The sequence below is a fragment of the Oncorhynchus masou genome, chromosome 18 (assembly GCF_036934945.1).
Source record: "Oncorhynchus masou masou isolate Uvic2021 chromosome 18, UVic_Omas_1.1, whole genome shotgun sequence".
Classification (NCBI taxonomy): domain Eukaryota; kingdom Metazoa; phylum Chordata; class Actinopteri; order Salmoniformes; family Salmonidae; genus Oncorhynchus; species Oncorhynchus masou.
The window spans coordinates 67,218,379-67,242,264 of NC_088229.1; the positions used below are offsets into that span (position 1 = coordinate 67,218,379).

The window sequence follows — 23,886 nt, forward strand, 5'->3', positions numbered from 1 at the left end:
TATCCAAAGAAATGTTCTAAACTGATATGAACTTGGTTGTCTGGTCGTTTACTGTTCATTCTGACAGTGGGTGTGACAACAAGAACTTTGACAATTTAGATTTGGATGTTTAGCCACATTTCTCCAAATGACACATTTCGTAGTTGCTCCAAAACATAAACTTTCGAGGTGTTTTGGACAGCCTGGTGTTGCTCCTCCTGCTGTGGCCCTTCCTGCATTAATTCCGAAACGGTTAAATTAAGGGATTTAGGGATAAAAAAAAAGAACTCAGATTTAACACAAGACCCTCTAAAGCCGGAGCTCACTGCCACATGCTTCCCAACCGAAACAGTTTAGTTTGTGCATATATTATGTTGATATTTTGTGACGTTTTTGTTGGTTTTGGAGTTCGGTTAGGGTTTTGTCAGCTGTTCGAGCAAACTTTACGGGTGACTCGGGTTTCTGCTTTTTGTCAATTCAGCCCGAAACTCAGTATGGATTCAACATGGCGAACGGACAACTTCGAGCATTGATTAACCGAGGAGGTACACATGTACGTTTCACCAGTACGATTCTAGCCAATTCATGGAGGTAGATTGCGGAGACTCTGGGGGTCCGACACAACCATTTGTTCGTAAAAGTGGGGTACGGTTTGCGACAGGTTTGTCAAGCAAAGGCAAAGAAAAGAAACAAGGGTCACAGTGGAGATGCAGGTGGAAAGGCTACTCCACTGTGGAGATGCAGGTGGAAAGGCTACTCCACTGTGGAGATGCAGGTGGAAAGGCTACTCCACAGTGGAGATGCAGGTGGAAAGGCTACTCCACTGTGGAGATGCAGGTGGAAAGGCTACTCCACTGTGGAGATGCAGGTGGAAAGGCTACTCCACTGTGGAGATGCAGGTGGAAAGGCTACTCCACTGTGGAGATGCAGGTGGAAAGGCTACTCCACAGTGGAGATGCAGGTGGAAAGGCTACTCCACTGTGGAGATGCTGGTGGAAAGGCTACTCCACTGTGGAGATGCAGGTGGAAAGGCTACTCCACTGTGGAGATGCAGGTGGAAAGGCTACTCCACTGTGGAGATGCAGGTGGAAAGGCTACTCCACTGTGGAGATGCCGGTGGAAAGGCTACTCCACAGTGGAGATGCCTGTGGAAAGGCTACTCCACTGTGGAGATGCAGGTGGAAAGGCTACTCCACTGTGGAGATGCCGGTGGAAAGGCTACTCCACTGTGGAGATGCTGGTGGAAAGGCTACTCCACTGTGGAGATGCAGGTGGAAAGGCTACTCCACTGTGGAGATGCAGGTGGAAAGGCTACTCCACTGTGGAGATGCCTGTGGAAAGGCTACTCCACTGTGGAGATGCAGGTGGAAAGGCTACTCCACAGTGGAGATGCAGGTGGAAAGGCTACTCCACTGTGGAGATGCCGGTGGAAAGGCTACTCCACTGTGGAGATGCAGGTGGAAAGGCTACTCCACTGTGGAGATGCAGGTGGAAAGGCTACTCCACTGTGGAGATGCAGGTGGAAAGGCTACTCCACTGTGGAGATGCCGGTGAAAGGCTACTCCACTGTGGAGATGCAGGTGGAAAGGCTACTCCACTGTGGAGATGCAGGTGGAAAGGCTACTCCACTGTGGAGATGCTGGTGGAAAGGCTACTCCACTGTGGAGATGCAGGTGAAAGGCTACTCCACTGTGGAGATGCAGGTGGAAAGGCTACTCCACTGTGGAGATGCAGGTGGAAAGGCTACTCCACTGTGGAGATGCAGGTGGAAAGGCTACTCCACTGTGGAGATGCAGGTGGAAAGGCTACTCCACTGTGGAGATGCAGGTGGAAAGGCTACTCCACTGTGGAGATGCCGGTGAAAGGCTACTCCACTGTGGAGATGCAGGTGGAAAGGCTACTCCACTGTGGAGATGCAGGTGGAAAGGCTACTCCACAGTGGAGATGCAGGTGGAAAGGCTACTCCACTGTGGAGATGCAGGTGAAAGGCTACTCCACTGTGGAGATGCAGGTGAAAGGCCAATCCATAAATATTGTGTATGGCTTGTTCGGCACGTGAAGCATGGGAAGACTGAAAGCAACATGCCGTCTTCACCAAAGAATGGGGTATGTTTTTTTTCTTCTATTGGAGTCAATGAAAAGAGTAGCCATGTTTTGCTAACATAGCTCTAGCTACTTGGCTGGCTAGTGGCTAGCTAGCCTAGCAGCAAACTAGTGCAGGGAAATTCTCTAGCTAGCCTAGCAGCATACTAGTGCAGGGAAAGTCTCTAGCTAGCCTAGCAGCAAACTAGTGCAGTGAAAGTCTCTAGCTAGCCTAGCAGCATACTAGTGCAGGGAAAGCAAACCAGCCAACTAAACTAAAGGTTTTTTGATCAAACATAATTTTGTCATAGAAGGTAAATCATAAGCTTCCAACATTGGTAACAACACAGTCAAAGTTTGGTAGCAAGGTCCAGCTAGTCAAAATGTTGCAAACTTTTGAGCAGAGTTGAGTAGCAAGACCAGGCGTACTCAACTCTACCCAAACGTTTGCAACATTATATAGTCTATTGTAGTCTTGGTTACTTATATTTGATGTTCATTAATGTTTTGGATATGTGTACTAAATAGCCCTCTACTTTTTTTTAATCTTCATGTACAAAAACCAGCGAATGGAGACAGCACCTGTTTTAGTTCTCTGCACCCCAGCACTGCCTCTTCACCGGCCCCAAACACTACCTCTGCCCCCACAGTACTGACTGATGATCGACCCCTAGCCCATCTCCCCCAAAATTAGAAATATGTGGGACCTGGGAAGCTCTATCCTGGGCCCACCTCCAAGACCTACTCCACAGGCCTGTTCCTCAGCGATGCCACAAAAGATTGAAGACGTATCTCAATACCTGGAGAACGCAATGCACCGAGTCACCAGCTTGTCCCAAAGGTAAATAATTAAATACAATACTTTAATGTCACGCTCGTCGAAATGACCGGACCAAGGTGCAGCGTGGTGAGCGTACATTTTCCTTTATTTTTGCAATGTCGCCAACAAAATGAACGTGAAGGCATAAGGCGATACATGCATTAATGAAGACAACTACCAAAAGGAAAAAAGGCTGCCTAAGTGTGATTCCCAATCAGAGACAACGATAGACAGCTGTCCCTGATTGAGAACCATACCCGGTCAAAACATAGAAACAAACAACATAGAATGCCCATCCCAAATCACACCCTGACCTAACCAAATAGAGAAATAAAACGTCTCTCTAAGGTCAGGGCGTGACATTTAATCTGATCCCCATTCCTCTCTTCTGTTGTCCTTTTTCCTCCTCACCATGCACACGGTTCTCCAGACACTCCTAATGTTCCCCCTCTTCACTTCTCCTCTTCCCCTCACTATGCACACGGTTCTCCCGACACTCCTAATGTTCCCCCTCTTCACATCTCCTCTTCTCCTCACTATGCACACAGTTCTCCAGACACTCATACTGCCCCCCCCGCCCTCTCGTCATCCTCTCCACAGGGTCCTGGAACCTATAGCTGATTTCCTGGATGAACTCTTGCCAAAACTCTGGGAGGAATTTGATCCCCAGCTACACGAGTTCATGCATGACTTCAGGAAGAAGATATGGGCCGAACAACTTGGCACTGTTCTTTTACTCCAAATACAGTTTTGTTATTTACATGTCTGCTCATAAGACACTGGTTTACTATTGTTCTGAAATATGTAGCTACTCGGACACATTTTACTGCATAGACGCTTGTTTACACGTCTGTTCTCAGCAGACACTTTTGTATTGTGGTTTTACTTTCAGAAGCAAGAATAAAGGTTTATTTGTGTGCTGAAAAAAAATCTGCCTTCATTTCTTTATCTCAACACTAGGTGTTTCAATGCATTCTATTTGAACATCATGTGCTGACTACGTAGAGAAGAGCTGTGTGCCACAGACTCTATCAGCTTTACTTGTGGTGCAGTTCAATCTAAATAACAGAGACGTCCCAGAATCAGGTTTAATTTTATTAACAAGATTAAAACTTTATTGGTTCACACAAAAAACGGAGTATGTGCAACCATCAAGAGTCCTCATTCTTGCAGCCATGATGCCCAATGCATTGTCTGAGAGTGGTGGTAGTTCCAGGTACGCCCAGGTTCATTGACATGGACACCTGTGAATGAGAGGTAACAACAGAATGTCAGATATATATATACAGTGCCTTGTGAAAGTATTCGGCCCCCTTGAACTTTGCGACCTTTTGCCACATTTCAGGCTTCAAACATAAAGATATAAAACTGTATTTTTTTGTGAAGAATCAACAACAAGTGGGACACAATCATGAAGTGGAACGACATTTATTGGATATTTCAAACTTTTTTAACAAATCAAAAACTGAAAAATTGGGCGTGCAAAATTATTCAGCCCCCTTAAGTTAATACTTTGTATCGCCACCTTTTGCTGCGATTACAGCTGTAAGTCGCTTGGGGTATGTCTCTATCAGTTTTGCACATCGAGAGACTGAAATTTTTTCCCATTCCTCCTTGCAAAACAGCTCGAGCTCAGTGAGGTTGGATGGAGAACATTTGTGAACAGCAGTTTTCAGTTCTTTCCACAGATTCTCGATTGGATTCAGGTCTGGACTTTGACTTGGCCATTCTAACACCTGGATATGTTTATTTTTGAACCATTCCATTGTAGATTTTGCTTTATGTTTTGGATCATTGTCTTGTTGGAAGACAAATCTCCGTCCCAGTCTCAGGTCTTTTGCAGACTCCATCAGGTTTTCTTCCAGAATAGTCCTGTATTTGGCTCCATCCATCTTCCCATCAATTTTAACCATCTTCCCTGTCCCTGCTGAAGAAAAGCAAGCCCAAATCATGATGCTGCCACCACCATGTTTGACAGTGGGAATGGATGATGAGCTGTGTTGCTTTTACGCCAAACATAACGTTTTGCATTGTTGCCAAAAAGTTCAATTTTGGTTTCATCTGACCAGAGCACCTTCTTCCACATGTTTGGTGTGTCTCCCAGGTGGCTTGTGGCAAACTTTAAACAACACTTTTTATGGATATCTTTAAGAAATGGCTTTCTTCTTGCCACTCTTCCATAAAGGCCAGATTTGTGCAATATACGACTGATTGTTGTCCTATGGACAGAGTCTCCCACCTCAGCTGTAGATATCTGCAGTTCATCCAGAGTGATCATGGGCCTCTTGGCTGCATCTCCGATCAGTCTTCTCCTTGTATGGGCTGAAAGTTTAGAGGGACGGCCAGGTCTTTGTAGATTTGCAGTGGTCTGATACTCCTTCCAATTCAATATTATCGCTTGCACAGTGCTCCTTGGGATGTTTAAAGCTTGGGAAATCTTTTTGTATCCAAATCCGGCTTTAAACTTCTTCACAACAGTATCTCGGACCTGCCTGGTGTGTTCCTTGTTCTTCATGATGCTCTCTGCGCTTTTAACGGACCTCTGAGACTATCACAGTGCAGGTGCATTTATACGGAGACTTGATTACACACAGGTGGATTGTATTTATCACCTAGTCATTTAGGTCAACATTGGATCATTCAGAGATCCTCACTGAACTTCTGGAGAGAGTTTGCTGCACTGAAAGTAAGGGGCTGAATAATTTTTGCACGCCCAATTTTTCAGTTTTTGATTTGTTAAAAAAGTTTGAAATATCCAATAAATGTCGTTCCACTTCATGATTGTGTCCCACTTGTTGTTGATTCTTCACAAAAAAATACAGTTTTATATCTTTATGTTTGAAGCCTGGAATGTGGCAAAAGGTCGCAAAGTTCAAGGGGGCCGAATACTTTCGCAAGGCACTGTATATATATATATATATATATATATGTGTGTGTATATGTATATATATTTATATATATTTATATATATGTATATATATTTGGTAAATAAAAACATACAATTTTCCAGAAACCATATTCCAAAAGCCTGGATAAAATGGCACTTCTCATATAGAGGTGCCATACATGTACCATTTGCATAACAAGGGAAATTAGAAACAGAAAAAGTTACATTGATTGTATCAACATACAGTACCTGGATAAGAGCGCATAGGATTCTCATGTAGGGGGAAACTGCATCTCCAAGGAAACGTACCTGGTGTTGTGCTACCTGGCAGGGCAGCTGGCAGGAGTAAATCCAGCTGGCGGTGGTCAATCTTTTGTAGCAGTTTGGACCCAAAAGAACTCTCTTGAAACACTCCATATCTCTCTCGGCTGTACGCCCCTACATCCACTATAGTGGACCTGTAGCGGGCATCTTCTCTGTCGCCGTATCTGGCCTATTGTATGTGTTTCTATGCACCTCACATGTAGTAGATCCCAGGCAATATGCACAAATGACATTTTCCCGCCAGTCAAGTGTCTCTGTGTACACTCTTTTATTCTTCCACACTCCTTGTTTGGGTGTGTCGTCACTTCCTTGTTTGGCCGGAGATTTCTATTGCCATCTGATTGCCTTCTACTGCTCCGGGGTGATATTGTTTGGCCGTAGATGGCTATGACCAGCTAATCGGGAGCTTGCGAGCACACTCGTTTGGTTTGGCAAGCCAACTTCTGCTAACCCACAGCCGAACTGAAGCATGCTCGTCCCCGTCCACAATGCTCTAGCAAAACCCAAGCCTACCTGATGGTAATAGCGCTCACCTTTGCCCCCTAGTGGTGGGTTTTAAAGGCATCTCCCAATGTCCTCGGGAACCTGGATGGATGTCTTATTTCAGAGTCAGTGAGTTGGAGGGAGGGAGTGAGTGTGTGTACTGAGAGTGAGTGTGTGTACTGAGAGTGAGTGTGTGTGTACTGAGAGTGAGTGTGTGTGTGTACTGGAGAGTGAGTGTGTGTGTACTGAGACTGAGTGAGTGTGAGTGTGTGTGTGTACTGAGAGTGTGTGTGTGTGTGTACTGAGTGTGAGTGTGTGTGTGTGTGTACTGAGAGTGAGTGTGTGTGTACTGAGAGTGAGTGTGTGTGTGTACTGAGAGTGAGTGTGTGTGTGTGTACTGAGAGTGAGTGTGTGTGTGTACTGAGAGTGAGTGTGTGTGTACTGAGAGTGAGTGTGTGTGTGTACTGAGAGTGAGTGTGTGTGTGTACTGAGAGTGAGTGTGTGTGTGTACTGAGAGTGAGTGTGTGTGTGTACTGAGAGTGAGTGTGTGTGTGTGTACTGAGAGTGAGTGTGTGTGTGTACTGAGAGTGAGTGTGTGTGTGTACTGAGAGTGAGTGTGTGTGTGTACTGAGAGTGAGTGTGTGTGTGTACTGAGAGTGAGTGGGTGTGTGTACTGAGAGTGAGTGGGTGTGTGTGAGAGTGAGTGTGTGTGTGTACTGAGAGTGAGTGTGTGTGTGTACTGACTGAGAGTGAGTGTGTCTGTGTGTACTGAGAGTGAGTGTGTGTGTACTGAGAGTGAGTGTGTGTGTGTACTGAGAGTGAGTGTGTGTGTGTGTACTGAGTGAGTGTGTGTGTGTACTGAGAGTGTGTGTGTGTACTGAGAGTGAGTGTGTGTGTGTACTGAGAGTGAGTGTGTGTGAGTACTGAGAGTGAGTGTGTGTGAGTACTGAGAGTGTGTCTGTGTGTACTGAGAGTGAGTGTGTGTGAGTGTACGTACTGACTTTGAGTGTGTTTCCAGATTACATCTTGTAAAACCAACATTCTTTCACAGTCTCCCGTCAGAATCAGACATTCATCCATGCTTCTCAAATGTCAAATGTAGAAGTTTTTAATGTTAAGTTTAGGCTTTAACTCCAAAATCTTAAGGTTAGGCATTATCTCTGAAAGGTTAAGGTAAGGCACTAACTCTGAATGGTTAAGGTAAGGGTTAAGGTTTGGGATAGGCTTAAAACAAAAATTCCAAAAAATAACTTTCTATCGCGAGATGTCAAATACTGACTTCACGGAGGACCTGGCTGTGTAGAGCAGGGCTAGATTAGTGTTAATGTCTGATATAGGTCAGGCACTGGTGTCAAAGCAGCTGTGCACACAGCAGTGTGTGTGTGTGTGTGTGTGTGTGTGTGTGTGTGTGTGTGTACGCAGGGGGTGTGAAGATGAAGAGGTGATCACAGTCATGACACAGAAAAAGGGATTACAGAGGATTACACACACACACACACACACACACACACACACACACACACACACACACACACACACACACACACACACACACACACACACACACACACACACACACACACACACACACACACACACACACACACACACACACACACCAAAGAACAGGACAGTTTTACACCTGTCAGGGCTAGCTGTACCACACCAGCCAGCAGACTGTCAGTGGTGGGGTGTGTGTGTGCTGTGTGTGTAATGAACTAGAAAGGAGAGAAAGAACAATAGATCATGCTTCAACAAATGCACTGAAGGATTACGTGGTGTTATTATTGTCACGAGACTGTAGGTTTACGTGATGTTATTATTGTCACGAGACTGAAGCTGCTTGCATGTCTGACTAGTGTTCTTATTTTCTTGCTTACCAACCCCCCCTTTCTCTCCCCTCTCACCTCTCCCCCTCTCGTTGACCTCTCTGTCCCACCATCCCCTCCTCTCCCTCTCCACAACCCCCCTTTCTCTCCCCCTCTCACCTCTTCCCCCTCTCGTTGACCTCTCTGTCCCACCATCCCCTCCTCTCCCTCTCCAACCCCCCCCTTTATCTCCCCCTCTCACCTCTCCCCCTCTCGTTGAGCTCTCTGTCCCACCATCCCCTCCTCTCCCTCTCCAACCCCCCTTTCTCTCCCCCTCTCCTCTTCCCCCTCTCGTTGACCTCTCTGTCCCACCATCCCCTCCTCTCCCACTACCAACCCCCTCTTTCTCTCCCCCTCTCTCCTCTTCCCCCTCTCTTTGACCCCTCTCTTTGACACCTCTCTCCTCCTTTCACCTCTTCACCCTCTCTTTGACCCCTCTCTCCTCCTCTCACCTCCTTCCCCTCTATTTGACCCCTCACTCCTCCTTCCCCTCTCTTTGACCCCTCTCACCCCTCTCACCTCCTTCCCCTCTATTTGACCCCTCTCACCTCCTTCCCCTCTCTTTGACCCCTCTCTCCTCCTCTCACCTCCTTCCCCCCTCTTTGACCCCTGCTCTCACCTCTTCACCCTCTCTATGACCCCTCTCTCCTCCTCTCACCTCCTTCCCCTCTCTTTGACCCCTGCTCTCACCTCTTCACCCTCTCTTTGACTCCTCTCTCCTCCGTTCACCTCTTTCGCCTCTCTTTGACCCCTCTCTCCTCCTCTCACCTCCTTCCCCTCTCTTTGACCCCTCTCCTCCCCCGCTCACCTCCTTCCCCTCTCTTTGAACCCTCTCTCCCCCGGCTCACCTCTTTCCCCTCTCTTTGACCCCTCTCTCCTCCTCTCACCTCCTCCCCTCTCTTTGACCCCTCTCTCCTCCTCTCACCTCATTCCCCTCTCTTTGACCCCTCTCTCCCCCTTTCACCTCTTCCCCCTCTCTTTGACCCCTCTTTCCTCCTCTCACCTCTTTCCCCTCTCTTTGACCCCTCTCTCCCCCTCTCTTTGACCCCTCTCTCATCCTCTTACCTCCTTCCCCTCTCTTTGACCCCTCTCTCCCCCTCTCACCTCTCCCCCCCTCTTTGACCCCTCTATCCTCCTCTCACCTCCTTCCCCCTCTCTTTGACCCCTCTCTCTCCCGCTCACCTCCTTCCCCTCTATTTGATCCCTCTCTCCTCCGCTCACCTCTTCCCCCTCTTTGACCCCTCTCTCTCCCGCTCACCTCTTCCCCCTCTCTTTGACCCCTCTCTCCTCCGCTCACCTCTTCCCCCTCTCTTTGACCCCTCTCTCATCCTCTCACCTCCTTCCCCTCTCTTTGACCCCTCTCTCCCCCTCTCACCTCTTCCCCCTCTCTTTGACCCCTCTATCCTCCTCTCACCTCCTTCCCCTCTCTTTGACCCCTCTCTCCTCCGTTCACCTCTTCCCCCTCTCTTTGACCCCTCTCTCCCCCGCTCACCTCTTTCCCCTCTCTTTGACCCCTCTCTCCTCCGCTCACCTCCTCCCCCTCTCTTTGACCCCTCTCTCCTCCGCTCACCTCCTTCCCGTATCTTTGACCCCTCTCTCTCCCGCTCACCTCCTTCCCCTCTCTTTGCCCCCTCTCTCCTCCCCGCTCACCTCCTTCCCCTCTCTTTGACCCCTCTCTCCCCCTCTCACACCTCTCCCCCTCTCTTTGACCCCCCTCTCCCCCGCTCACCTCTTTCCCCTCTCTCCTCCGCTCACCTTCTTCCCCTCTCTTTGACCCCTCTCTCCTCCGCTCACCTCTTTCCCCTCTCTTTGACCCCTCTCTCTCCCCTCTCACCTCTTTCCCCTCTCTCTGACCCCTCTCTCCCCCTCTCACCTCTTTCCCCTCTCTTTGACCCCTCTCTCCTCCGCTCACCTCTTTCCCATCTATTTCTCTCTCTGTACTCCTCTTCCTCCTCTCCAGGCAGTAATGGGTCTTCTTCCAGGGCAGCCTCCTCCATTCCTCCTCCGCTTCATCCTCTTCCTCTCCTCCCTTTCTCCCCTCCTCTCCCGTCCTCTCATCCTCCATCCTTCTATTAATGTAGCAGTAATGTTCAGTGGCTCTGCTTACCAGAATGAGGTCAGGGGTCGTTTGAGCAGAGAGAACTTCGCTGATCTTCCCCTAGGTATGAACATTTACCAGTTTGTATGTTCTTTACGCTAATCCTTATGTGATCTTTACTATATCCACTTTGGAGTTCTTCTTCTTGTTCTTCTTCCCAGAGGTGAACCCGGTCACTGTTCTGGTTAATGACACCAACCCTCGCGCCCTGCTGACGCGTCTCTGTCAAACCATGGCCACAGAGAAACTGCATGGAGTCGTGTTCGAGGACGATGTGGGATCAGGAGCTGGACCTCAGGTCTGTCAATCAATCAATCAATCATGACAACCAAGGTGGAAGGTTAGCTCAGATACGGACCTCTCTTCTTTGGGGATAAAAAACGGGATAGATATGAGACGGCGGAGGAGGTGGTAACATCCTGTATCTGTTAAGTGCTGTGTGTCTGTCTCTGACGGGACCTAATAAAAGCATGTGTTGTCTCCAAGGTGGCAGAAGTGGCTCAGATCCTGGACTTCCTGTCGACTCAGACAGCTCTACCCATCATTGGCATCAGTGGAGGATCTGCCGTTGTCATACCTCACAAGGTAACATAATGCTGTACCCATACTCAAACTGCCCTGTGGTGGATAAAGTACCCAACTGTCATACTTGAGTAAAGATACCTTAATAGATAATGACTCATGTAAAACTCACCCAGTAAAATTATATTTGAGTTAAAGTATTTGGTTTTAAGTATACTTAAGTATCAAAAGTAAATGCAATTGCTAAAATATACGTAAGTATCAAAAGTAAAAGGGTGAACAGGAAAGTGTATGGAGTAAAAAGTATATTATTCTCTTTAGAAATGTAGTGAAGTAAAAGTTGTCAAAAATAGAAATAGTAAAGAAAAGTACAGATACCACAAAAACTACTTAAATAGTACTTTAAATAATTTCTAAATTACACCACTGAAACAAGTAACCATAGCCTGCCACACACTGTAGTACCCCACTAAAACCCATCTCCATGAGGTGAGACAAATTGCCTACATATGTAGGATCTTAATTTGATCACAGGAATGCATAGCAGGAATTGTAAACTTGTAATGTATTTGAGTCTTAAAAAGCCTTCTAGAGTTTGTAAATTTCATTTTGACATTTCAGAAGAAAAATTACAAAAAATATATCAACACCTACAGAAATGTTGATGAATTATAATCCAGATAATAATAACAGGATTCATTTTCAGACACTACATCTGTATAGCTGTAACGTAGACGCTGGGAGTTGTTCAGCCATGGGGAGGCTTGTGACCCCAACCTCCATGGGTTCAGGCTCTGATACAGAGTGGTCACTGAGGGAGGGAGAGAAGCGATGATTGTACCGACTCTCCCGAAGTAGGTTATCGTGATGAGTGCGTCCAAGAAGAGGTTGTCATCTCGATATGCCAGTGTCGTCTGGACTTCCTCGCGCAGTCCTCTTCTGAATAGCGTACGGCGTGTCAGCTCAATCCATCCGCTGGATGCTGCTACAGTCCGGAAGGTGAGCGAGTCCTTGGCAGCGATCTGGTCATCCTGCCGTAGTTGGAATAGGTGCTCACCCCCCTCTTTGTCCTCCGGTGGATGATCGAAGACACCTCTGAACAGAGCCATGAACCCCTCATACGAATCCAGCTCCTCCTCTCTCCCAGACGGCCGTGGCCCACACCACACGCTCACCCAGTCAGCAGAGAAATAACCGTGGCAACCTTGGACCTCTCAGTTAGTGGGGGCTCCCATCTGGTGCTCAAAATAGAAGGAACACTGGAGTAGGAAGCCACAACATTTAGAAGTGGTGCCGTCTTATATATCTGGGAGGGACAAACGGGCATCACTGACCTGGGCGGACTGCGGAATGGACTGGTGTGCTGGCTCGCTGGGTCGCCTGGTGGCAGAGTATCCTACGCTAGTTGAATGCAACGCCTCTCGGGTATGTTCGAGACGTTGAAGAATGCGAAGAACCTCTTCCAAAGCCTTCCCCAGTTGTGCCAGCTGGTTGTGGTGTTGAGGAAGTAGGTATGCCTGTTGCTTCTATTTGTTAAGGCAGTATTCTGTAATGTAGACCCTGGGAGTCAGGAAGCAAGTGGTGAGTTTAATAATACAATGAACATGGACCAATACAAGAAACAAGAGTAGCGTACGGACATGAAACAACATCAATACTGCCTGGGGAATATACCTAAGTGAGTGCCAGATATAGGGGAGGTAATGAGAGAGGAAATGGAGTCCAGGTGTGCCTCATCATGAGGAGCAGGTGCGCGTAACGATGGTTGCCAGGACGGGTAGTTTAGTAAACCGGTCGACATCAAATGACGGAGAGGGGGAGCCCTCAAATTCTAATCTGGACCTCGAAGCCTGTTCCACTGCTTTTGTAAATTCTTCCACTCTAATCAAGGACTGATTTAGACCCGGAACACCAGGTGGGTGCCGTTAATTTCCAGGTAGAACAGAAAAACAGCAGTCATCCGGACGTCATAGGGTAAGATTTGATGACCCCTGTTGTATAGGGTACCAACTCAAACCACTTCAGACAGCAATGCAACACCACATCACCTCTACAGACTTGCAGTTTAACACCAGTCTGTAGTTAAATGTGGGAGTTATTTCTAAACAAACAGCACAGGGCAGAGATCAGAACAAGAAATATGTCTTCTCCCTCCTCTCCATCGACCAGTATCAGATCACAGCTGGGAAAGAGTTGTTCTGCTTGGAAACACAGGCAGAAAATTACTCTGAGAATTCGACAGAGCAGAGAAATGCTGAGAATGATCTATACCTCACTTACTCAGTCATCCCTACACAGATCAATACAGACACATTCTACCATGATGATGTGTACAGTGTTTCACAGTAACGAGTTCTGATAGACGGGCTTGAGCACGATGGTTCGAGTCTAGAAAGATGATCGATCATCAGTTTACTTCAGGTTCTGTAATCGTTGAAGTAGCCTGACTGCTACAGTTTCGACTGAACCTCACCCTTTCCTCACCATCTCTCCTTTATTTTCACGTTGTCCCTCCCCTTCTCCCTAATTTATCCCTCACTTTCCAACGTTCCCCTCCTCTTCCTTTCTATCTCATCCCCCCCAACCCACCCCCCTCTCCTCACCCAAGAGATGTGAGGCGTTAACACCTGTTATCAACACCCTGTATTTATAGTACCGACAGCGGCACCCACCAACACACACTGTACACTCACACGCACGCGCGCACACACACACACACACACACACACACACACACACACACACACACACACACACACACACACACACACACACACACTGTACACACACACACACACTGTACACACACACACACACACACTGTACACACACACATACTGTACACACACACACACTGTACACACACACATACTGTACACACACACACACACACACACACACACACACACACACACACACACACACACACACACACACACACACACACACACACACACACACACACACACACTGTACACACACACACTGTACACACACACATACTGTACACACACACACACTGTACACTCACACGCACGCACACACACTGTACACACACACACACACACACACACACACACACACACACACACACACACACACACACACACACACACACACACACACACACACACACACACTGTACACACACACACTGTACACACACACACTGTACACACACACACACTGTACACACACACACTGTACACACACACACACTGTACACACACACTGTACACACACACACGCTCTCTCACTGACACACGTGCCCATGGCTAGCCTGATGCTCAGATTGAACAGGGCTTTGAGATACAACACAGCGCGGGTGTCTGTGGGAGGAGTGAAGCGGATACCTCTGCTCCCTATGTTAATAATCCTGTCAGGGGTATTAGCGGCTGTCAGTTAATCAGCACTCTGCGCGGATGGGAATGTACATAGAAAGCCATCCAACAGCCTGACGGAGCTGTTGTCTGGTGTCTATATGAAGCTGTAGCCGACACCGATTTTTTTGTAACTCAAATACTTTTAGTAAGTTGAAATCAAAGTCAATGAAAAGTCATTATTACTTCAAATGTCTCTGTGGTACTGATTCAAAACTAAATGAGAAGTCACAACTACATTTAAAAAAATAAGTGATGATAACAAATTCACCTTTTTTCCCCCAGCATTCGCTACTGCAGGTTGATGTTTTGGAATTGTTATCTGTGTTTTTGCATGTACATTGAGTGATCTATTGAGAGATAAATAACATATATATTTTTTAAACTAATCCAATCATTTTTTTTTTGTCCTCGTTACTGAAATGGTTGTTCCAGTTTAAATGGTTCAGGTCGTCTCCTCACACTGTTCTGAACCCTGGTAGTCAGTATGAATGCAGGTTGTGAGTGAATAGAGGTTGTGAGTGAATACAGGTTGTGAGTGAATGCAGGTTGTGAGTGAATAGAGGTTGTGAGTGAATGCAGGTTGTGAGTGAATAGAGGTTGTGAGTGAATACAGGTTGTGAGTGAATGCAGGTTGTGAGTGAATAGAGGTTGTGAGTGAATACAGGTTGTGATTGAATACAGGTTGTGAGTGAATGCAGGTTGTGAGTGAATAGAGGTTGTGAGTGAATACAGGTTGTGAGTGAATACAGGTTGTGAGTGAATACAGGTTGTGAGTGAATACAGGTTGTGAGTGAATACAGGTTGTGAGTGAATAGAGGTTGTGAGTGAATGCAGGTTGTGAGTGAATACAGGTTGTGAGTGAATACAGGTTGTGATTGAATACAGGTTGTGAGTGAATGCAGGTTGTGAGTGAATAGAGGTTGTGAGTGAATACAGGTTGTGAGTGAATACAGGTTGTGATTGAATACAGGTTGTGAGTGAATGCAGGTTGTGAGTGAATGCAGGTTGTGATTGAATACAGGTTGTGAGTGAATGCAGGTTGTGAGTGAATAGAGGTTGTGAGTGAATACAGGTTATGAGTGAATGCAGGTTGTGAGTGAATAGAGGTTGTGAGTGACTAGAGGTTGTGAGTGAATGCAGGTTGTGAGTGAATACAGGTTGTGAGTGAATGCAGGTTGTGAGTGAATGCAGGTTGTGAGTGAATGCAGGTTGTGAGTGAATAGAGGTTGTGAGTGAATACAGGTTGTGAGTGAATACAGGTTGTGAGTGAATGCAGGTTGTGAGTGAATACAGGTTGTGAGTGAATGCAGGTTGTGAGTGAATGCAGGTTGTGAGTGAATGCAGGTTGTGAGTGAATGCAGGTTGTGAGTGAATGCAGGTTGCGAGTGAATAGAGGTTGTGAGTGAATGCAGGTTGTGAGTGAATGCAGGTTGTGAGTGAATACAGGTTGTGAGTGAATACAGGTTGTGAGTGAATACAGGTTGTGAGTGAATACAGGTTGTGAGTGAATACAGGTTGTGAGTGAATGCAGGTTGTGAGTGAATGCAGGTTGTGAGTGAATGCAGGTTGTGAGTGAATGCAGGTTGTGAGTGAATGCAGGTTGTGAGTGAATGCAGGTTGTGAGTGAATGCAGGTTGCGAGTGAATGCAGGTTGTGAGTGAATACAGGTTGTGAGTGAATGCAGGTTGTGAGTGAATAGAGGTTGTGAGTGAATAGAGGTTGTGAGTGAATACAGGTTGTGAGTGAATAGAGGTTGTGAGTGAATGCAGGTTGTGAGTGAATACAGGTTGTGAGTGAATACAGGTTGTGAGTGAATACAGGTTGTGAGTGAATACAGGTTGTGAGTGAATACAGGTTGTGAGTGAATGCAGGTTGTGAGTGAATACATATGTTATCTGTTGCCATTTAATATAATGTTTACATACCCGACATTACTCATCTCATATGTATATACTGTACTAGATACCATCTATTGCATCTTGCCTATGCCGTTCTGTACCATCACTCATTCATATATTTTTATGTACATATTCTTCATCCCTTTACACTTGTGTGTATAAGGTAGTTGTGAAATTGTTAGGTTAGATTACTCGTTGGTTATTACTGCATTGTCGGAACTAGACGTACAAACATTTCGCTACGCTCGCATTAACATCTGCTTACCATGTGTATGTGACAAACAAAATTTGATTTAGATATTTTTTATATATTTTTTTATATACTAACTCTGGCTGGATTTCAATAATATTTACACATCACTTGCAGGCTAGCATAATGTGACTTGCAGGTAGGGTTGCAAAATTCTAGTACATTTCCTAGGATTTCCATAAATCCTGGTTGTACGTGTCCTGGAAATCTGGGAATTCTGGGAAAGTTTCTAGTCTTTTGGTGGGTAGCCCAAACGGTTCGAACAGAACTCACCAGATGGGCTGTACCGACTTCCGAGAGTCTCTTGACACTTGTGAAGGTCGGAGAACACCATCGTGTTTGTGAGAGTCTCATCTTTCCATAGAGGGGTCATAATATTATTTTAGGCCAAACCGTTCGGACGCTACAGACGAGTTGGTGCGAAGGCCGATTATCGGGATGTCTCATGGTCTGACAAACACAGCTCCAGATCTGTCAACTTTCACGGCAGATGAGGAAGTGCGACACAGGCGGATTGAGACGCATCCAATGCAACAGATTTTTATGGGGATTGTTTTATTATGCTAATTTTATTTCCATGGGGGCGTGGACATCAAACTTAGGGGGATTTAAACATTCAATTAGACCCTTTAGGGAGCAGAGACTCCCTACCACACCTATCACTCTATCATATTTTACAATCTCCCTATCTCTACCCTCTCTCTCTCTCTGTCCCACTCTTTTCCCTTTCTCTCGTTCTCCTTCACTCTCTTCTCCCTCTCCCTTTCTATCTCTCCCTATCCCCCTCTCTCTTTCTCTTCCTCTACTCCACTCTCTCTCTCCTTCCCTCTCTCCCCCCTCTCTCTCTCCTTCTCTCTTTCTCACGCACACAGATAGCTGTTAGCCTGTGAGTATCTTGTTCTGAATTATAATTAGAGTATAGATAACCCTCATAGCTTCTTAAACAGGGTCTAACTGACAGCCGTGTAAAGAATGAGACTGATAACAAACAGGTCTATGTCTCAGACAGTGTAGGGAGACAGTTAACAGGTCTATGTCTCAGACAGTGTAGGGAGACAGTTAACAGGTCTATGTCTTAGACAGTGTAGGGAGACAATTAACAGGTCTATGTCTCAGACAGTGTAGGGAGACAGTTAACAGGTCTATGTCTCAGACAGTGTAGGGAGACAGTTAACAGGTCTATGTCTCAGACAGTGTAGGGAGACAGTTAACAGGTCTATGTCTTAGACAGGTCTATGTCTAGACAGTGTAGGGAGACAGTTAACAGGTCTATGTCTCAGACAGTGTAGGGAGACAGTTAACAGGTCTATGTCTCAGACAGTGTAGGGAGACAGTTAACAGGTCTATGTCTCAGACAGTGTAGGGAGACAGTTAACAGGTCTATGTCTCAGACAGTGTAAGTAGACAGTTAACAGGTCTATGTCTTAGACAGTGTAGGGAGACAGTTAACAGGTCTATGTATCAGACAGTGTAGGGAGACAGTTAACAGGTCTATGTCTCAGACAGTGTAGGGAGACAGTCAACAGGTCTGTCTCAGACAGTGTAGGGAGACAGTTAACAGGTCTATGTCTCAGACAGTGTAGAGAGACAGTTAACAGGTCTATGTCTCAGACAGTGTAGAGAGACAGTTAACAGGTCTATGTCTCAGACAGTGTAGGGAGACAGTTAACAGGTCTATGTCTCAGACAGTATAGGGAGACAGTTAACAGGTCTATGTCTCAGACAGTGTCTATGTCTCAGACAGTCTAGGGAGACAGTTAACAGGTCTATGTCTCAGACAGTGTAGGGAGACAGTTAACAGGTCTATGTCTCAGACAGTGTAGGGAGACAGTTAACAGGTCTATGTCTCAGACAGTGTAGGGAGACAGTTAACAGGTCTATGTCTCAGACAGTGTAGGGAGACAGTTAACAGGTCTATGTCTCAGACAGTGTAGGGAGACAGTTAACAGGTCTATGTCTCAGACAGTCCCAGGGAGACAGTTAACAGTAGGGAGACAGTTAACAGGTCTATGTCTCAGACAGTGTAGGGAGACAGTTAACAGGTCTATGTCTCAGACAGTGTAGGGAGACAGTTAACAGGTCTATGTCTCAGACAGTGTAGGGAGACAGTTAACAGGTCTATGTCTCAGACAGTGTAGGGAGACAGTTAACAGGTCTATGTCTCAGACAGTGTAGGGAGACAGTTAACAGGTCTATGTCTCAGACAGTGACAGTTAACAGGTCTATGTCTCAGACAGTGTAGGGAGACAGTTAACAGGTCTATGTCTCAGACAGTGTAGGGAGACAGTTAACAGGTCTATGTCTCAGACAGTGTAGTTAACAGGTCTATGAGACAGTTAACAGGTCTATGTCTCAGACAGTGTAGGGAGACAGTTAACAGGTCTATGTCTCAGACAGTGTAGGGAGACAGTTAACAGGTCTATGTCTCAGACAGTGTAGGGAGACAGTTAACAGGTCTATGTCTCAGACAGTGTAGGGAGACAGTTAACAGGTCTATGTCTCAGACAGTGTAGGGAGACAGTTAACAGGTCTATGTCTCAGACAGTGTAGGGAGACAGTTAACAGGTCTATGTCTCAGACAGTGTAGGGAGACAGTTAACAGGTCTATGTCTCAGACAGTGTAGGGAGACAGTTAACAGGTCTATGTCTCAGACAGTGTAGGGAGACAGTTAACAGGTCTATGTCTCAGACAGTGTAGGGAGACAGTTAACAGGTCTATGTCTCAGACAGTGTAGGGAGACAGTTAACAGGTCTATGTCTCAGACAGTGTAGGGAGACAGTTAACAGGTCTATGTCTCAGACAGTGTAGGGAGACAGTTAACAGGTCTATGTCTCAGACAGTGTAGGGAGACAGTTAACAGGTCTATGTCTCAGACAGTGTAGGGAGACAGTTAACAGGTCTATATGTCTCAGACAGTCAGTTAACAGGTCTATGTCTCAGACAGTGTAGGGAGAGACAGTCTAACAGGTCTATGTCTCAGACAGTGTAGGGAGACAGTAACAGGTCTATGTCTCAGACAGTGTAGGGAGACAGTTAACAGGTCTATGTCTCAGACAGTGTAGGGAGACAGTTAACAGGTCTATGTCTCAGACAGTGTAGGACAGTTAGACAGTTAACAGGTCTATGTCTCAGACAGTGTAGGGAGACAGTTAACAGGTCTATGTCTCAGACAGTGTAGGGAGACAGTTAACAGGTCTATGTCTCAGACAGTTAACAGGGAGACAGTTAAGACAGGGTCTATGTCTCAGACAGTGTAGGGAGACAGTTAACAGGTCTATGTCTCAGACAGTGTAGGGAGACAGTTAACAGGTCTATGTCTCAGACAGTGTAGGGAGACAGTTAACAGGTCTATGTCTCAGACAGTGTAGGGAGACAGTTAACAGGTCTATGTCTCAGACAGTGTAGGTCTATGTCTCAGACAGTTAACAGGTCTATGTCTCAGACAGTGTAGGGAGACAGTTAACAGGTCTATGTCTCAGACAGTGTAGGGAGACAGTTAACAGGTCTATGTCTCAGACAGTGTAGGGAGACAGTTAACAGGTCTATGTCTCAGACAGTGTAGGGAGACAGTTAACAGGTCTATGTCTCAGACAGTGTAGGAGACAGTTAACAGGTCTATGTCTCAGACAGTGTACAGGTCTATGTCTCAGACAGTGTAGAGAGACAGTTAACAGGTCTATGTCTCAGACAGTGTAGGGAGACAGTTAACAGGTCTATGTCTTAGACAGTGTAGGGAGACAGTTAACAGGTCTATGTCTCAGACAGTGTAGGGAGACAGTTAACAGGTCTATGTCTCAGACAGTGTAGGGAGACAGTTAACAGGTCTATGTCTCAGACAGTGTAGGGAGACAGTTAACAGGTCTATGTCTCAGACAGTGTAGGGAGACAGTTAACAGGTCTATGTCTCAGACAGTGTAGGGAGACAGTTAACAGGTCTATGTCTCAGACAGTGTAGGGAGACAGTTAACAGGTCTATGTCTCAGACAGTGTAGGGAGACAGTTAACAGGTCTATGTCTCAGACAGTGTAGGGAGACAGTTAACAGGTCTATGTCTCAGACAGTGTAGGGAGACAGTTAACAGGTCTATGTCTCAGACAGTGTAGGTTAACAGAGACAGTTAACAGGTCTATGTCTCAGACAGTGTAGGGAGACAGTTAACAGGTCTATGTCTCAGACAGTGTAGGGAGACAGTTAACAGGTCTATGTCTCAGACAGTGTAGGGAGACAGTTAACAGGTCTATGTCTCAGACAGTGTAGGGAGACAGTTAACAGGTCTATGTCTCAGACAGTGTAGGGAGACAGTTAACAGGTCTATGTCTTAACAGACAGTGTAGTGTAGAGACAGTTAACAGGTCTATGTCTCAGACAGTTAACAGGTCTAGGACAGAGACAGTTAACAGGTCTATGTCTCAGACAGTGTAGGGAGACAGTTAACAGGTCTATGTCTCAGACAGTGTAGGGAGACAGTTAACAGGTCTATGTCTCAGACAGTGTAGGGAGACAGTTAACAGGTCTATGTCTCAGACAGTGTAGGGAGACAGTTAACAGGTCTATGTCTCAGACAGTGTAGGGAGACAGTTAACAGGTCTATGTCTCAGACAGTGTAGGGAGACAGTTAACAGGTCTATGTCTCAGACAGTGTAGGGAGACAGTTAACAGGTCTATGTCTCAGACAGTGTAGGGAGACAGTTAACAGGTCTATGTCTCAGACAGTGTAGGGAGACAGTTAACAGGTCTATGTCTCAGACAGTGTAGGGAGACAGTTAACAGGTCTATGTCTCAGACAGTGTAGGGAGACAGTTAACAGGTCTATGTCTCAGACAGTGTAGGGAGACAGTTAACAGGTCTATGTCTCAGACAGTGTAGGGAGACAGTTAAGTTAACAGGTCTATGTCTCAGACAGTGTAGGGAGACAGTTAACAGGTCTATGTCTCAGACAGTGTAGGGAGACAGTTAACAGGTCTATGTCTCAGACAGACAGGTGTCTCAGACAGTGTAGAGAACAGGTCTATGTCTCAGACAGTGTAGGGAGACAGTTAACAGGTCAGGTTAACAGGTCTATGTCTCAGACAGTGTAGGGAGACAGTTAACAGGTCTATGTCTCAGACAGTGTAGGGAGACAGTTAACAGGTCTATGTCTCAGACAGTGTAGGGAGACAGTTAACAGGTCTATGTCTCAGACAGTGTAGGGAGACAGTTAACAGGTCTATGTCTCAGACAGTGTAGGGAGACAGTTAACAGGTCTATGTCTCAGACAGTGTTAACAGGTCTATGGGAGACAGTTAACAGGTCTATGTCTCAGACAGTGTAGGGAGACAGTTAACAGGTCTATGTCTCAGACAGTGTAGGGAGACAGTTAACAGGTCTATGTCTCAGACAGTGTAGGGAGACAGTTAACAGGTCTATGTCTCAGACAGTGTAGGGAGACAGTTAACAGGTCTATGTCTCAGACAGTGTACAGTTAACAGGTCTATGTCTCAGACAGTGTAGGGAGACAGTTAACAGGTCTATGTCTCAGACAGTATAGGGAGACAGTTAACAGGTCTATGTCTCAGACAGTGTAGGGAGACAGTTAACAGGTCTATGTCTCAGTGTACAGTTAACAGGTCTATGTCTCAGACAGTGTAGAGACAGTTAACAGGTCTATGTCTCAGACAGTGTAGGGAGACAGTTAACAGGTCTATGTCTCAGACAGTGTAGGGAGACAGTTAACAGGTTAACTCTATGTCTCAGACAGTGTAGGGAGACAGTTAACAGGTCTATGTCTCAGACAGTGTAGGGAGACAGTTAACAGGTCTATGTCTCAGACAGTGTAGGGAGACAGTTAACAGGTCTATGTCTCAGACAGTGTAGGGAGACAGTTAACAGGTCTATGTCTCAGACAGTGTAGGGAGACAGTTAACAGGGAGACAGTTAACAGGTCTATGTCTCAGACAGTGTAGGGAGACAGTTAACAGGTCTATGTCTCAGACAGGTCTATGTCTCAGACAGTGAGAGACAGTTAACAGGTCTATGTCTCAGACAGTGTAGGGAGACAGTTAACAGGTCTATGTCTCAGACAGTGTAGGGAGACAGTTAACAGGTCTATGTCTCAGACAGTGTAGGGAGACAGTTAACAGGTCTATGTCTCAGACAGTGTAGGGAGACAGTTAACAGGTCTATGTCTCAGACAGTGTAGGGAGACAGTTAACAGGTCTATGTCTCAGACAGTGTAGGGAGACAGGTCTTGTAACAGGTCTATGTCTCAGACAGTGTAGGGAGACAGTTAACAGGTCTATGTCTCAGACAGTGTAGGGAGACAGTTAACAGGTCTATGTCTCAGACAGTGTAGGGAGACAGTTAACAGGTCTATGTCTCAGACAGTGTAGGGAGACAGTTAACAGGTCTATGTCTCAGACAGTATAGGGAGACAGTTAACAGGTCTATGTCTCAGACAGTGTAGGGAGACAGTTAACAGGTCTATGTCTCAGACAGTGTAGGGAGACAGTTAACAGGTCTATGTCTCAGACAGTGTAGGGAGACAGTTAACAGGTCTATGTCTCAGACAGTGTAGGGAGACAGTTAACAGGTCTATGTCTCAGACAGTGTAGGGAGACAGTTAACAGGTCTATGTCTCAGACAGTGTAGGGAGACAGTTAACAGGTCTATGTCTCAGACAGTGTAGAGAGACAGTTAACAGGTCTATGTCTCAGACAGTGTAGGAGACAGTTAACAGGTCTATGTCTCAGACACAGTTAACAGGTCTATGTCTCAGACAGTGTAGGGAGACAGTTAACAGGTCTATGTCTCAGACAGAGACAGTCTATGTCTCAGACAGAGAGACAGTTAACAGGTCTATGTCTCAGACAGTGTAGGGAGACAGTTAACAGGTCTATGTCTCAGACAGTGTAGGGAGACAGTTAACAGGTCTATGTCTGTAGGGAGACAGACAGTGTCTCAGGTAGAGACAGTTAACAGGTCTATGTCTCAGACAGTGTAGGGAGACAGTTAACAGGTCTATGTCTCAGACAGTGTAGGGAGACAGTTAACAGGTCTATGTCTCAGACAGTGTAGGGAGACAGTTAACAGGTCTATGTCTCAGACAGTGTAGGGAGACAGTTAACAGGTCTATGTCTCAGACAGTATAGGGAGACAGTTAACAGGTCTATGTCTCAGACAGTGTAGGGAGACAGTTAACAGGTCTATGTCTCAGACAGTGTAGAGAGACAGTTAACAGGTCTATGTCTCAGACAGTGTAGGGAGACAGTTAACAGGTCTATGTCTCAGACAGTGTAGGGAGACAGTTAACAGG

The 23,886-nt window shown here is 46.2% G+C and overlaps 1 protein-coding gene across 1 annotated transcript in view; it reads left to right on the forward strand.

The window, feature by feature from the left end:
- Window positions 1-23,886, forward strand: part of LOC135503769 (glutamate receptor ionotropic, NMDA 2C-like) — a 115,771-nt gene that overhangs the window by 23,405 nt on the left and 68,480 nt on the right. The window contains exons 3-5 of the mRNA XM_064921912.1: window positions 10,404-10,605; window positions 10,703-10,839; window positions 11,046-11,126. Coding sequence (XP_064777984.1) covers window positions 10,410-10,605; window positions 10,703-10,839; window positions 11,046-11,126 — 414 coding nt within the window. The 5' untranslated portion in view covers window positions 10,404-10,409. The remainder of the gene's footprint in view (window positions 1-10,403; window positions 10,606-10,702; window positions 10,840-11,045; window positions 11,127-23,886) is intronic.